The sequence below is a fragment of the Macaca nemestrina genome, chromosome 6 (assembly GCF_043159975.1).
Source record: "Macaca nemestrina isolate mMacNem1 chromosome 6, mMacNem.hap1, whole genome shotgun sequence".
NCBI lineage: Eukaryota > Metazoa > Chordata > Mammalia > Primates > Cercopithecidae > Macaca > Macaca nemestrina.
This window is the reverse complement of record NC_092130.1, coordinates 121,223,150-121,240,045: the sequence shown is the minus strand read 5'-3', so window position 1 is coordinate 121,240,045 and position 16,896 is coordinate 121,223,150. Positions and strand designations below refer to the sequence as shown.

Genomic DNA, 16,896 nt, shown 5'->3' with positions numbered 1-16,896 from the left:
TCAAAAGCAGAAACTTGACTTTCAAATTGTTGGACTCCAACGAAATAGGAACTGAAGGCTCCAAACAGTAACAGAATTCCAGAGTAGCACCTCAGAAAACTCGTCTAGTCAGTTCAAAGTGAGTCGGCTCGTGTGGCCAAACACAGATAACAGCTGTAAGCAGAACTGGCCTGAGGAGAGATGTGGGCCACCCTCTTCCCTGCCAGGGCCTTTCACCCTGTGAATCAGAAATAGCCACCACTTAAAACACCAGCAGGCAGCTGCAGTGTCTTTAACCCAGTTACCCTACACTATGCTTATTAAGCAGAGGCAGGGAGATTTTTGAAAGGCTGGTATGGAGAAAATGAATCAAAATGGAGTTAAATCTTTTTGGTGACAACAGTACCATAAGTCTTTGTTTCACATACAAACAAACACTTTTCTAGTACTTACAGAATTAGGCTCTCTTTTAAATGCTTTATATATACATTAACTCAGTTCTGTGAGGTAGGTATTTAATACTATCATTACACCCACTTTGCATAGAAGGAAACAGGCACAGAGGCTGCAGAGCAGGTAAGTCGCAAGGCTGTAATGCAAAGGCAGGCAGTCTGGCTGTGCCCCTAACCATTATTATGTGCAGCATCTCGGTCCAAACAAATATTTACTCAGCACCTGTCATGTGTACTTGTGCTAGGTTCTGCGCATATTAAGAGGCCTGCAACCCAGCCCTGCACTATGCCACAATGTGCTCTGTCCTATAACACAGACAGCACCAAAGGCCCGAGGCAGCGTCATGGCTAGCACATTAGGCACCTCTGTGCCAGTTCACAATGGGGATCTGGGCAAGCCAAGCAGGGGCTGGATTTCAGCCCCACTTGCCCCCTTGGCCAGGCACTTCTGTGCAGCATCTAATAGGCCTCACTGTCTAAGGCAGCCCTGCAGTGGCCCTGGAAGGACCCTGAATTCTGTTTTGGTAGTGAAAGGTTGGGAGAAGAGAAGTTTAAATAATGGGAGGAGAGAAAACTAAAAATGATTTCCACAATACTATGCTTCTGATCATTTTAATTAGGTAGAAGTCAGGATCACAGAGCCCATTTTAGCTTTACTAACAATGCATCCAGATTACTATACAATTGTTCCAGACATAACATATGAGGGCTAACCTCACAAACTGCCCTAACAAAACAGCCCTAAGCAGGCTGCCCACAACAAAACAAACTCCAGGCTCCAACAACTGCCTGCGACCAGATTTCAGTCCTGTTGGAAAGGACTTGGCCTGGGCCATCTTCATTAGCTTCTGGACTCAGCACTTCAAACTGTGAGTTCTCTGCCTTGGGAACCTGAAACTGGCAGGACTCAAACCCAGGGACCCCTCCAAAGAAATCCAGCCCTGTGATAGATCCAGACAGCAACTGAGTCCCCTGAGGGGGTCCAGTCTGCCCATTCACCAGGAACCAGAACTCCCCCGGAAGTGCAACCCCTCTTAGTAGAAAAAAATAGGCCGAGAGTCTTAAGAATCCAGTAATTGAGCTGTGGGTTTAGTAATCTGAACGAGGACCCTCTGTAGCACAATTAACCTGGGCCTAATCTTCTCCCAGCTCCCTAAACCAGGGAACTGCTAGATGAAATAACATCTTTCATGTTAAGGTCATCCTTACTGTACACTACTCTGTGCCTCCCTTCCAACAAGCCCATCTCACACTAGTACCCGCCCTCCCCAGCCTTTCCATAGAACCCTCTGCCACAGTGCTGGTGGTGCATTAACTCTGCAGTACTCGTTAGGAAGGAGGGCTTTGGAGCCAGACTTCTTGGGTTTAAGTCCCAGCTCTGCCTCTTAACTTGCTGTATTTCCTTAATCAAGGTCCTTATTCTTTCTACATCTCAGTTTTGACATCGGAAAAATTGAGATGATACTGCTAGCACCTACCTCACAGAGTTGGTTTAAGGATTCAATAAGTAAAGCCCCTAGAAAGTATCTACCAATATAAATACTGTGATTGCTTTTTTGCTATTATGAAGAACAAGAAGAGGCAGGAAAGGAGGAAGTAACAAGCAGTAACCTAAGAGTATGTGTATTATTTCAGTTATTCTTCACAGCAAATCCAAGAGGAGGTTCCTCTTACTGTCCTCACTCTACTAATGAGAAAAGTGAGGCACTGAAAAGGCAACTAACTTGCCAAAGTTACACAGAATAGTTGGTGAAGCCAAGGAGTTCAACCCAAAGCCTGCAGCACTCAACCATGAAACAAACTCCTCTACATCCACAAAAGCTCTGTTAAATGTACCCTCTATCTTGTGGCCTAACTCAATCCCTTGAAACCACCCTCCCCCACTCTTGGGCCACAACCGTCCCACTCCTTTCAAGACTCAGGACAATACACTCTATCCAGTGTCCTCTACTGCTACTTGTTAATGATGTCAACCAACCCTGCCTCATTCACTAAGGATTTCTGATATCTGGCTCAGTCTTTCACTCGAACACAAGCCCTGCTATGGTCCTGGTGACTTCTTCCATGAGGATGATCCATCTGACACTTTGGCTGTATTTCCTCTGCTGCCTCATGATCTCCCCATCTTTTACCTGCTGCCAGCCATAGCCGCACCCTGGGGCCTCCCCTTGGAGAGTCTACCTCTGCAGTCTTCAGTTCACACCCCTATTATCTAACCACATTGAACTTTCTTTCCCTCCAGTTTTCTGACTTGTTACTCCTTACAACATTTATGGTTCAGCCTTATCAAGATAACCAGTCCCTTCCATCTTCTACTTTCTATTTGCTGTTCCTTCCTTCCTTTCCAATAACTCAGATCTCAGTCTATCATTTCAAACATTCTCTTACCAGTGTACTAAGTTTCCGCACCCCATTGTCTACCTATGGATTCACCTTAGATTAGGAAAAACCCTAACCCTTACCAATCTAATTGCCCACCTTCTTAAAACTACATCTAGACAGCTACAAAGGCTACAAGGAAAGAAAAAAGAAATCACACAACCATCTAAATGTGTACCAAGTCATGGTCTGTGACTTCAGCACCACACAACTACCAACCCTCTGTGTCCCTGGTCATCCTCGGCCCTCAGTAGTCTTCAATCCTCCTCAGCTAAAGCCCCTACCTGACCACATTTCAGTCACTCTTGGCAAAGTGACCTCACATGCTACTTCACCAGCACTGCACCATCTCTAGTCCCATTGAAGGAAAGCCACCCCCCAACCTTCCTGCCCCTCCGGTTCCAGCCCTTTCTCTTCTCTTTCCTGGTGAATGTCTCACAAAACATTCATTGGAGCAGCATCATTTCCTCATTTCCCACTCCTCCACTAATCGGCACCCCGAGAAGGCCGATGACAGCCCTCTGGCCAAGGTCACCACTGACATGAATTCAGTGGTCATTTTCCAGTCATTATCTTCCATGATCTCTGGTCAACGTTTACCAAAATTGGCCACTTTCTCCTTTTGGAAAGTCTCTATCCTCAGCCTGCTTGACATTACACTCTCCAGGTTTCCTTCCAGCCTCTCAGTTCTCTTTCTCCCAGGCTCCTCTTTCTGGTTGTTGTTGGTATTTTTTTTTCTTTCTTTCTTTTCATTTTTTGTTTCGAGATGGGGTCTTGTTCTGTCACCCAGGCTGGAGTGCCATGGCATGATCATGGCTCACTGAAGCCTCAACATCCCAGACTCAGGTGATCCTCCTGCCTCAGCCTCCCAGGTAGCTGGGGCCACAGGTGAATGCCACCATGACTGGCTATCTTATTTTTTTGTAGAGACAGGGGTCTCACTATGTTGTCCAGTATAGTCTCAAACACCTGGTCCCAAGTGATCCTCCCACCTTGGCCTCCAAAAGTGCTGAGATTACAGACACAAGCCACCATGCCTGGCTGCCAAGCTCCTCTTTGGTTCCTTTTCTTTTGGTGATCCCATAAAAGCTGCATGTGTACTACATGCCAGCAGTGGCTGAGGCCATATGCATCCTCAAGTCTTTTCCCTTCCCACACAACTGAGCCCTCATGCACGGCTACGGCTTCAGCTACCATCTAAGTGGTTGCAAACGTAAGCTCAGACGTTAACCAGACCTAGGTTCAAATTCTGGCTCCACCACATCTTAGGCACAACACTGAATTTCTCTAAGCTTCAGTTTTCTAATCTCTAAAATGATAATAGTAAATGTATATCATATAAATAACACTAAGCACTGTGCCTCCCATAAAATATTAATAATATAGTTAGAGTATGTAACAATAAATGTTAGCTATTAGCTTTTTTTTGTTTTGTTTTTTTGAGACGGAGTCTCGCTCTGTCGCCAGGCTAGAGTGCAGTAGCGCGATCTCAGCTCACTGCAATCTTTGCCTCCTGGGTTCAAGCAATTCTCCTGCCTCAGCCTCCCGAGTAGCTGGAACTAAAGGCGCGCACCACCACGCCTGGCTAATTTTTTGTATTTTAGTAGAGACGGGGTTTCACCGTGTTGGCCAGGATGGTCTCGATTTCCTGACCTCATGATCCACACGCCTCGGCCTCCCAAAGTGCTGGGATTACAGGCATGAGCCACCGCACCCGGCCCTAGGTATTAGTTTTAACTACATCTCCAAATCTCACCTCTAAGTTTCCATTTACCTACGTGAAATCTCAAGTTGAATTACTGCACAAGCAGTTCAAACTCAGGCACTCTGAAATCAAACTTCTCCTTCCCACCCAACCTGCTATTTCTTCGGGATTACAGATCACAGTGCATGACCCCATTACCCACCTCAATACCTACAGTGGTTTTAAAACATGTCCAAAATTTCTTCAACCTTCCTCCCACTAAGAGATATCTCTCTTCTGCCCTTGAACCTAGCAATGCCTTTCTGACTATCTTGATGAAAAGAACACAGTAAAAGTGACACTGCATCACTGTTGAGGATTGGGTAGAAAAGACCAGGCAGTTTCTGCCAGTTTCTCTTGGTACATTTGCTCTGTGAGCCTTCAGCCTCAATATGAAAAGTCCAGCTATCTTGAGGCCATCACACAGAAAGACCACATGAAGAGAGATGCCCCGGGGGCCACCCTTGTCCAGCACCCAGCTGTTGAAATGTACTTAGCCCAGATGCCAGGCATGTGTATGAAGCCTTGAGGTGACCCCACCCTCCATCTGTTTACAACTTCATGAGGGATCCTGGACAAGAACTGCCTAGTTGAACCCAGTCAACCCCCGATTCACGAGTAAAATACATTGTTATTGTGTTAAACTACTGTTTTAAGGTGGTTCATTACTCAGTATTAGATAACCAGAACAATGCTCAAACCAAAAACCTAAGAATTATCCCTGAGATCTATTCTGTTGTCATCTTCCACATCCAATTACAAAATTCTGGCAATTCTTAAATGTTGCCTGAATCCATCTACATTTCTGCATCCCTCCTGCCCCTTCCTGGTTGTGAACACCATCATCTCATTTCTGGATCAGGACATCTTCCTAACTAGTCTTGCTCCAGTCTGCCCTCCCTTTCCAATCCTTCTCCGCACTGCAGACAGATCTGACCATATCATTGCAGGCAAACATTTCGGGTTTACATGACCCTAGCTGGGCTCTGCAGCTTCATGTCTAGCACTGCTCCAAACCCTGCTCCAAAAACACAGAACCCCTGGAGTTCCTTGAAGTCATGGGGTTACTCACCCCCAAATCTCCGCACAGCTATTCCTTTTGCCTGGCTCTGGCCCTGCCTGTCACTGGGCCAACTTTACTCAGCTTCAATGTTGCAGACGTTAAAAGACTCCCCTGGGAAGTTCTCTTCGGCCCTGGAATCTAGGTTAGGTTCCCTTTCATGTGCTACCCTAGTCGTCTTTATTTCCCTCCAGATAGACTATGCTACCCCAAAATGTAACTGTTTATTTTTCATCCTACAGGAGCATAAGCACCTTGAGGGCAGACCAACGTCTTATTCACTCAACTATTTTTTAAAGGGAAAAAAGCAAATTTAAAAAGACAGGACATTATGTTCCAATTTTGATAAAATTCTTAAAGCACACAAAATGATACTATATATGGTTTACACCCACATGCATATATGATAAAAAGCCAAAAACATGCATGAGACTGTTACTAACCTCGGGATAGTGGTCACCACTGAGAAGGGTGGAGGAGGAAGCATGCAGGGAACAGGAGTCTTTACTTTCATTTAAAGATCACCAGAGTTTTGAAATCAAAATGGCAAAATGTTAACACCTGTTCAATCAGGAAGGCAGGTACACAGAAGTCTGTTGTATTATTTTCTGTACTTTTCTGAGTGCTTAAAATAATTCATAATTAGAAATAAAACTCTGAAAGAATTGTATCTCTGTTTAGCTCCTGACTCCATGTCTACACTGATTAGGAACGGGTATAGACCTCCAATGCCTCAATCAACGGTCCTGGAGTGCCTCCAGATTGTCATTCCCTTCCCCGAGAAAGAGGTCAGAGCAGCAGCTCTCCTGCTGAAAAAAGAACGCAGGGGAATCCCTTTCGGAGAGACATGGATACAATTAGTGGGATAAGTCCTCAACTCTGAAAGCAGCAGTCGAGAGGTCTAGGTACAGAGGAACTTGATAAATGAGAGGGGCTTGCAAATGCAACTTTTCAGATGGTGAGTTACTATCAAAATCATGTAGGAGTGTGTGGCTCCATGAGCCACAGGGCAGAACACCTACCTTTATGCACAGTGAAGCAGAGAGTGGGTAATCAGTGAAAATAAAATCAGTGAGCAGACTCCCACCTCAAACACAAACCCACACAACTTTCCCAGTGGGAGCTGCACCGTCACTGAGTTCCCAGAGGGCCTCTCACAGGCAACCAGGTGACAGAAACAATCGAGTGATGCCTCAGTTTCCAGAATTGTTATCTATGGTTCCCACAGTCTCTCTCACTCATCCTCCCAATAATTATTAATTATAATAGGTAAGCAGCACCAAAGAATGCTCACGGCCATGGGCTTAGAATCAGACAAGCCCACACCCTGACCCTGACCCTCCCCTGGTTATGCAATTCTGGGCAACACTCAACCTTTCAGAGTCTCAAGTTTCCTCTTTTCTAAGTTGCCATGTCTTTGTAAGTCAGCAATACCTGGTTAACAGGACTATTGGGAGGATTAAATTTGGTGATCCAAGTAAAACACTCTGCACTGTAAATGGTACACAGTCCTGTATTTACCAGACACCAGACTAGATTCCAGTGATAAAATGGTGATTCAGATGGTCAGGGAACCAGCAATGATGCAGGTTACAGACAAAGATGCCAGTTATGTATTTAGTGCTAGAAATCTGAACTGGCCTTATAAATTGTGGGGCCCAGTGCAAAATGAAAACGCAAAGCCCTGTTCTAAAATTAAGATTTTTTTTTTTCAGGATAGTGACCAAAGAGCAGTAAACCAAGCACGGGGCTCTTCTGAACCCAGTGGTCGCACGGCTGGGAAGCCAGCCCTGCTAAAGGTAGATGTGCCTAGGTACTTTACAGACACTCAGAAAATGAGGGTCAACCAGAACTGGGCTTCTTAGACTCATCCAAACACCTGGGGCATTCGGAGAGACAACAGGGGAGAGCCACGTCATAACACAGGGGGCTGCAGGATCCAAAATAAAAACCCCTCAATAATTTAATTTGTGGGAGGTATCAGAGGAAATTCCCATTTCTTGTCACCTACAACAGTTACAAGACCTTCCCTAACAAGCTTTCCTTCTCTTTAGTCTACCTTAGAAATAAATCCTTTATCAAGTTAATACCATCAGGAGATTTTGCCCGGCTGAAGTCCAAAAGCAACAGGCTGCTTATGGCCTAGTGTCTGCTGGGAACAGCCGACTTCCCAGGCAGCATGTGGCAAAGGAACATAGCAGTCTCAGTACCCCTTCAAAAGAAACGGGGCTGAGCACGACGGCTCACACCTGTGATCCCAGCACTTTGGGAAGCTGAGATAGGTGGATCGCTTGAGGTCAGGAGATCGAGACCAGCCTGGGCAACATGGTGAAACCCCGTCTCTACCAAAACATACAAAAATTAACCACATGCCTATAGTCCCAGCTACTCAGGAGGCTTAGGTGGGATAATTGCTTGAACCTGGGAGGCAGAGGTTGTAATGAGCTGAGATCAAGCCACAGAACTCTAGCCTGGATGACAGAGTGAGACCCTGTCAAGCAAGCAAGCAACCAAGCAAGAAAGCAAGAGAAACCAAGCAAGCAAGCAAGAAACAAACAAACTGGGGCTTGGGGCAGGTAGGAATGTGCCCCTGAAAGTGACACTAGGGGACTGAGTAAGGAGATTGCACCACTGCACTCCAGCCTGGATGACAGAGTGAGACCCTGTCAAAAAAAAAAAAAAAAAAAGAAGAGGAGAGGAAAAAAAGAAGAATGAGGAGGAGAGGGGAGAGGAGGGGAGGAGAGGGTGGTGGGGGGGGGGAGAAAAACGAAACGAAACAAAACTGGGGCTTGGGGCAGGTAGGAATGTGCCCTGAAAGTGACACTAGGGGGCTGAGTAAGGAGGTTGCCTGAAAATCTATATGTGGTCACCTGATGGAACATTAGATACTGAAGATCACCTCAGTGACGGACCAGGGTAAGGAGACTGTAAGGCAGGAGTTCCCAGCACACAACATAGTTCTCTTCCTAGCCAGCCTTCTCTGTAACAATCACCTGCCACAGTCCTTGGGGACAAGGGCGCATCAGCCAGCCTGCTCATGGCCACTGCTTTCTTTAACATAGCAGTGGTCAAGTACCACTTTTCTGTACCTGTTTACTTAAGAAGCAATATACTAAAAATTTTGAGTGCATCCCAACTGCTTTAACACCAAGCTGCCTGAGCCTCTGCCCAACACAAAGGAACTACTTGTAGGTAGAAGGCAATGAAGAGGGAGGGCCCTGGGGCCACAAGCGCAGTTCAACTACTTGCTAGCTGTGTGAACTTGAGGAAATGACACAACCTCCCTGAGTCTCAGTTTAATGCTAAGACACATGCAAAGCACTTAGAACACTGACACAGAGTAAGTGTTCAACAAATGTTAACAGATTTTGCCCTACTAATTATAACTCATATGCTTATCTCCTCTCACCCCCCACCCCAGCACTGCCCACATGCCAACAAGCATGTGGCTTTGACATCTTTCAGAATGCAAGTCCCTGGAGGGCATGAATCAAGGTCCCTATGTGTCCTCTCCAAGGGCTCATGCTGTTAGACTAGAGCCACAGAAGTTTGGGAACCAGACCTAACACCTTTGGAGAAAAGTTCCTACCTAATGGTATGGATTTGCTCAAAACATTTTTGCTATGTGAACTCCATATATGGTAGATCTGTTTATTGTGCTCAGATAATTTTTATCTTATAAATTATTAAGAAAGGAATATTTAATGTGACTGCCTAATCCAGTCGACATTTAGACTAAAAAGTGTTTGACCTACATTATCACTTTACAGTTAGTCAAAATAAATACAACTTACAATGTTCATAGATATTCAGAGTTTAAAACAATGTACTTTTTTATCAATAAAGAAGTTCAGTTCACAGATAACTGAACATAATATGAAATCACAAATGTACCTTCACTCCTCTTTTCAAGGAGGATCCTTGACAATTTCATAGTGCCTGTGGGCTCTCCCCTTTGTAGTACATTATGGGTTTCTATTGTTGGTTAGTTAGCTGGTTTTTATCTGCAAATGGTGAGAGATTTGTTGAATCGACCCAATTCTCTGCAACATCTTCCCCACTGACACATAAATTTTTATGATGGCAGATACAGCCTATAACCAAGAAACTAAATAGGTCAGGTCTACCAGTCTTTACAAAGAAATCTTATTAAACTAACCTTATCAAATCTAATCTTATTAAATGCCAAACACTGGCCAGGCGCGGTGGCTCATGCCTGTAATCCCAGCACTTTGGGAGGCCGAGGCAGGTAGATCACCTGAAGTCAGGAGTTTGAGACCAGCCTGGCCAACATGGTGAAACCCCATCTCTACTAAACATATAAAAATTAGCTGGGCATGGTAGTGAGTATCTGTAATCCCAGTTACTTAGGAGGCTGAGACAGGAGAATTGCTTGAACCCAGGAGGCAGAGGTTGCAATGAGCCGAAATCACCCCACTGCACTCCACCCTGGGTGACAAGAGAGAAACTCTGTCTCAAAAAAAAAAAAAAAAAATCCCCAACATGGTACAGTAGTTTCCCCTCATCCATGGGGGATATATTCCAAGTCCCAGTGGATACCTAAAACCACAGATAGTACTGAGCTGTCATAGAACTAACTAACATAGCAAATAGCACACTATATTTTTTCCTATACACACACACCTATGATGAAGTTTAATGTGTAAATTAGGAACAGTAAGTGATTAATAACTAATAATAAAAGTGAACAATTATAACAATATACTATAATAAAAGTTGTGTGAATGTGGTCTCTCTCTCTCTCTTAAAATATATTATTGTACTGTACTCACCTATTTTGAGACCTCGGTGGACCATGGTTAGCTGAAATTTTGAAAAGTAAAACTGGATAGGAGGGTGGGGGCTACTATATACAAATGCAATGAATATTAATTGACAATTAGCATCCAAGACTTATCAACCATTTTTACTTGTCACATTTTCAAGTCTAAGTTTATATTTTAGTTCACAATAAAACACATAAAATGAGAGAAATGTACAAAAAGCAAAGAAGCACATCAGAAGCTACCCCTCCCCTATGTGCCTTACTTAACCTGTCCTGCCACAGGTTCCTCTAGAGCCAAACACCTGCCAGTCCTGCAGCCAAGGAGGATATTATAGCTGAGGGCTCATCCTCCATGACTTTCAGGGCCATGCACAAAGTTGGGGCTCCATAAATATTTGTTGAATAGATAAATTATTCAAATGGGTTTTATTTTCATAGCTTTTAAAAGAATCTTAAAAGAGTCTTGTGACTTCCTGACTGTTGCTTACAACTCCCAGTATTTCCATAAATTGAGACTAGTTTAAAAGGTATGTCAATACCACTAAGCAGTAACAGTCATTCTACAGGACGTATAAAAGTAACATCAGCAACATAATCACAATACATTAACGTCTTTTTTTGTATGTCTTGAGACCAAATCTCACTCTGTTGCCCAGGTTGGAGTGCAGTGGTGTGATCTCGGCTCACTGCAACCTCTGCCTCCCGGGTTCAAGCAATTCTCCTGCCTCAGCCTCCCAAGTTGCTGTGATTACAGGCATGCGCCACCACGCCCAGCTAATTTTTGTATTTTAAGTAGAGATGAGGTTTCTCCATGTTAGCCAGGCTGGTCTTGAACTCCTGACCTCAAGTGATCCACCTGTCTCGCCCCCGCAAAGTGCTGGGATTACAGGCATGAGCCACCTTGCCCAGTCACACAATTATTAACATTTTATATTTGAAAAGCAACATACTGTTTACAAATGGCTTTCCCTCCACTATCTCATTTAATCATCACAGGTATTACACAGAGTACAACCAATTCTACCACTGTTGTTTTGATGGCACAAAGGGAAAAAGGTTAATTCCACATCAACCATCACATGAGTCAAGACAGAAAATTCTGAACTGAATGGAATCTAGAAGTTGATCTTGTCCAACCTCCCAGGAAAACTCGAGAAATGTGTTTTGCTCTTTCATTTTAACCTGACTATTTTCTCCTACCTTATTCAAAAACCTTTGCACATTGTGTTACTAGTTATACCTATGAGAAGAAAGAGTAAGATGCTGATACTGCCTGTTGGGACAGCAGCTAAATGTTTACCCAAAAAACCTGGCAGATGTAAACAAGGCCTTTAAACCCCATCATGAAAGGGGAAAAGTTGTGTGCCCTTCAAGGAAGAATCACTCATCAACCGGAAAACAGATTTTTATGTTTAAATTGTCACCCCGGCTAAACGGATTATATCTTGATCATCTTCAAGTTAAGAGTAAAGGATACATCCTGCATTCCCCAGAACAAAACACCTAATCCAAACAGATTTTATCTTGTCTCTGTTTAAAAACTGGTGGAAAAAAGCAGAATTTCCCTTTCCATTTCATATGCATCTGATTCAACAAATAAAATATCGGGCCCTAACTATTAGTACATGCCAACAACCAAGTCAGGCACCGCACCAGGTGATACATCTAATTGATTAGGATTAGCAAATTTCTATTCTTTCCCTGGACTGAAATCAATAAAACCCTGTCTTAAATATTAAAGTACTAACCCTGTCCCTCACCTTGACTGTCACTTCTGAGAACATTTGTTTTAAGAAATGAACAGCGACCTCGAAGATCAGTAGAGCTTCTTCATCTGTTTTAATAACTCAATCCTATTAAAAAGATTAATCCTGTTAAAAAAAAAAATAGCACCTCCACCTTTCTCTCCCCTCTTCCTTTCCACTCTCCTCCAAATAAAAAGGTTAAGTGATGACATCCAGCCCAAAGAACAATGAACAATACATACACACACAGAGCTCTCTCTTCCAGTTTCCAACAGGAACAACACAAGACTGTCAAATACTGCTGAAAAAACCATTATTCTTGTCAAGTGCATGGAAAGGGAACTTACTCTAATCCATTCAGCAAAGTCTGGAGTCAAACTTGGAATGAAAGATGCATTTTTTTTTTTTTTTCCTGCAAGGTAAGTAAAAGAACTCAGGAATTTTTTTTAATAAGATACCAGATGCAAATAAATTATTATTCCTCAGAAATAAGGCTTTTAATAAACACCACACAGAGTATGCATAAGCAAGCAAATCAATCCGAAAGACAGGAAGAGAAGAATAATGTGTGGCACATCATTTTCTCTCAAAGTCGATAAGCAAAAGTGAACACAAAAAGGCCATCTCGGGAGGGCTAATTTTTTGTTTTGAGATGGTTTTTCTGTTTGTTTCCATCCAGTTTAATGCTAAAGAATTTTCTTAAATCTTTTCACAGGGGACACTTAGCACACTCACAAAAACTAAACTGTTTCCTTTAAGATTTCTTTTCTCACCTCCAAAGAGTAGCCAGTGGCTTTTATGGGGTTGGTCACTGCACTTGTGAATTTTAGACGGATAAAGTGGCAAAATAATGATTTTTTTAAAATATAAAAGTAAAACTAAGATGTATGGCAGGTAAAACTTTCTAAAAAGCCAAGTCAAATTTGGGGCCTGCTGATTTTGACACAAAGCTGTTAGTAAATTGGCAAAGAAACGAATCTGCTTTTAGGGTAACCTTGAGCCCAGGGAAAATAAAAAAGCCAAGTCAAAGTTGTGACCTGTTGATTTGACACAAAGCTGTTAGTAAATTGGCAAATAAATTAATCTGCTTTTAAGGTAACCTTGAGGCCACAAACATTCATCCACTCACCTTAAGACTATGCCTACTTTTTGATGGGGTTGTTTGTTTTTTTCTTGTAAATTTGTTTGAGTTCTTTGTAGGTTCTGGATATTAGCCCTTTGTCAGATGAGTAGATTGCAAAAATTTTCTCCCATTCTGTAGGTTGCCTGTTCACTCTGATGGTAGTTTCTTTTGCTGTGCAGAAGCTCTTTAGTTTAATGAGATCCCATTTGTCAATTTTGGCTTTTGCTGCCGTTGCTTTTGGTGTTTTAGACATGAAGTCTTTGCCCATGCCTATGTCCTGAATGGTACTACCTAGGTTTTCCTCTAGGATTTTTATGGTATTAGGTCTAACATTTAAGTCTCTAATCCATCTTGAATTAATTTTCGTATAAGGAGTAAGGAAAGGATCCAGTTTCAGCTTTCTACTTATGGCTAGCCAATTTTCCCAGCACCATTTATGAAATAGGGAATCCTTTCCCCATTTCTGGTTTCTCTCAGGTTTGTCAAAGATCAGATGGCTGTAGATGTGTGGTATTATTTCTGAGGACTCGGCAAAAGATATGAACAGACATTTCTCAAAAGAAGACATTCATACAGCCAACAGACACATGAAAAAATGCTCATCATCACTGGCCATCAGAGAAATGCAAATCAAAACCACAATGAGATACCATCTCACACCAGTTAGAATGGCGATCATTAAAAAGTCAGGAAACAACAGGTGCTGGAGAGGATGTGGAGAAATAGGAACACTTTTACACTGTTGGTGGGATTGTAAACTAGTTCAACCATTATGGAAAACAGTATGGCGATTCCTCAAGGATCTAGAACTAGATGTACCATATGACCCAGCCATCCCATTACTGGGTATATACCCAAAGGATTATAAATTATGCTGCTATAAAGACACATGCACACGTATGTTTATTGCGGCACTATTCACAATAGCAAAGACTTGGAACCAACCCAAATGTCCATCAGTGACAGATTGGATTAAGAAAATGTGGCACATATACACCATGGAATACTATGCAGCCATCAAAAAGGATGAGTTTGTGTCCTTTGTAGGGACATGGATGCCGCTGGAAACCATCATTCTTAGCAAACTATCACAAGAACAGAAAACCAAACACCGCATGTTCTCACTCATAGGTGGGAACTGAACAATGAGATCACTTGGACTCAGGAAGGGGAACATCACACACCGGGGCCTATCATGGGGAGGGGGGAGGGGGGAGAGGGGAGGGATTGCATTGGGAGTTATACCTGATGTAAATGACGAGTTGATGGGTGCAGCACACCAACAAGGCACAAGTATACATATGTAACAAACCTGCACGTTATGCACATGTACCCTACAACTTAAAGTATAATAATAATAAATAAATTTAAAAAAAAAAAAAAGACTATGCCTATCTAGAGGTTAGCCTGAGTAATTAACCAGAGTTATCAATTTTGTTTTCACTAATCATTTTGATAGGTTTGACACCTCAAAGACGGCTTTGTGATGCAATTTATAAATTTAAAACACATCCAGTAAATAAAGAAAATAATAAAATGTCAGAACCACCTGATTTTCTTTTTTAAGAACTATTTAAGTATTCAAAATTAGCTTTTAGTAGTACAGAATGTCACCCTTTCCTACTTGGTAATTATCCCAACAAAGTTTGGCTTTAATTTACGCAGACTGCAAGACAAAAACCATGTATTGTAATATATAAGATAAGTTACAAATTAAATCTGTTATTTAACTTAGAAAACAATCTTCTGGACACTTTGGCAGCTCTCTTAACTTACAGGGCACCTTGTATTGTGAAGAGTGTTCATAATCAGACAACCCCCTTAACCAGCTACAGTACTGAGTGAATAATATCCCTTTATCACAAAGATAAAGGAAGTTACTGCCATCAACAAATGAACAACAAAACAGAACTTGAACTCAGAATTTTAGATTCAGCTCCATTCACAAGGCCATGCATTAACTGCAATCACCATCCTTTCCCACCAAGACCATCAAGCTCTGAAGCATTAGGAGAAACATTTTCTTTATGGACACTAAAATAAGCCCAATACACAGATGACAGTACAAAGCCGGTCCAGCGTTTCTTGGCCATCAAAGCATGCACAGACTTTCTCTGTACAGCCTTAAGTGTAATTCCTAGAAGGCACTGGCAAATCTCTGCCAGGCAGAGACTCTGCAGTCGAAAACCGAGTGCATGTGCTCAACAAGATGACAGGAGGGTCAATGTTTCTAACCGTCTACTTCAAGTCTGCATGGCAATAGCGGTTCTGCCCAACATGGTAAACAAAGTAATCATATAGGATCGAACACAGTCCCTGTAAATGAGGATCCCCTTAAACGCAAACAAGCAGCTCTGGGGAAACATAATTTCCGCTCGCATAATTCCACTAAGACACACACAGAAGTCCATTTTTAAAATGATGTTCGGTCCCAGCACTGTGCTGACACTTTTCCCACCTAAACTTCTCAGCACAAGCCTGGCCTAAACAGCCGGGTTCCAGTCCGTGCACAGTGGAACAGCTGCACGCACCCAAGACCGGAATGGTGGGGCAATACCTGTCCCTACTCAGTCCTGTTCGGACCAGCCTGCGAGGTAGTTTAGACCCGTCTGCTTTATGGTAATGTGCTTTTAAAACCCCGCCACGACCGAGGTCATAGCTTTAGAGATTTAATAACAATCAAATGACCAGGGCTGCTGGGCACTTAGTGAGCCATTCTGGTTATGGCTCTTTAATAGCACCTGGAGTTCTGCTCCAGGGAGAGCGGAAAACTCCCGCTCCCCCGGAAAGAAAGTCCTCTGCGGAGAGCGCAGAGGGAAGCCAGGAAACCGATCGCGGGCAGGGGACGCGCCGCCGCGGCCGCCCCATCTCTCAAGCAGCCCCAGCGCGACCCTCCCCCGCAGCCGTGCTGGCCCAGGCCGCACCTTTACCTGTCAGCTCCACCACCCGCCGCCCTGGAGGCTGCCCCTCCGAGTCCAGGGCACGGCTTCCGAGCCGGCTGCGGGAGAAAGAACCCCAGAGGCATCCTATCCCAAAGAAAGAAAGCAAAAAGGCTGCTCCTCAAGGCAGGGGGCCATCGGGCACGCCGAGATCCGAGAGGCGACATGCCACCCCTGCCATGCACCTACCAGATAATCCATGTACAGAAACGCCTCAGTTATCCGGAGATCAGACATCCGGCAGCCTAAAGCATCCGGAACGGCTCCGAACCCGGAAAAAAAAGCAGCGTCTCTGGCTGCGAACAAGCAGCTGCTGAAAAAGCCAGCAACAGCGAAAATAGCCGAAAGCAGCCGACTAGCCGGAGATTACACAAGGGGCGCGGCGATTGGCCAGGCGGGAGGGCAGAAGGAAAGAGGCGCGCTCATTGGCTGCGGCGCCTATAAAAGGCAGGCCCCAGTCGGTGGTAAGAGAGAAACGCGGGAGCGGCGGGGGGTGTGGGTTTGTGTGCGGTGAGCGGAGGAGCCGGGGTTGGGGCGGTGCGGCTGGGGTGGGGGTGGTGCAAGCGGAAGAAAGAGCCAAGAGAGCGGAAAAGCGACTGGTGCTGTCGCCGCCCGAGTTTTGTGTTTCTACAGCTTCCCAGTTGGGTACAGCGAAGCTGAACTCCGTGTTCCCGGGCTGGAGAGCCTTG

At 43.9% G+C, this 16,896-nt stretch overlaps 1 protein-coding gene across 5 annotated transcripts in view; it reads right to left on the bottom strand.

Annotated features, from left to right (window-relative positions):
• LOC105499370 (ARF like GTPase 15) overlaps window positions 1–16,553 on the bottom strand; it is a 437,434-nt gene extending 420,881 nt beyond the window's left edge. For 2 of the 5 annotated variants that reach the window (XM_024786935.2, XM_011771919.2), the window contains exon 1: window positions 16,397–16,516. Coding sequence is in view for 2 of the 5 variants with exons in the window: in XM_011771920.3 (XP_011770222.1) it covers window positions 16,397–16,444 (48 nt within the window). In the remaining 3 variants the exon portion in view is untranslated. Of the gene's footprint in view, window positions 1–16,396 lie in introns of all 5 variants that reach the window. The other 3 variants (XM_011771920.3, XM_011771916.3, XM_071098939.1) reach the window with 3 other exon arrangements.
• Between the last annotated feature and the right edge of the window lie 343 nt (window positions 16,554–16,896).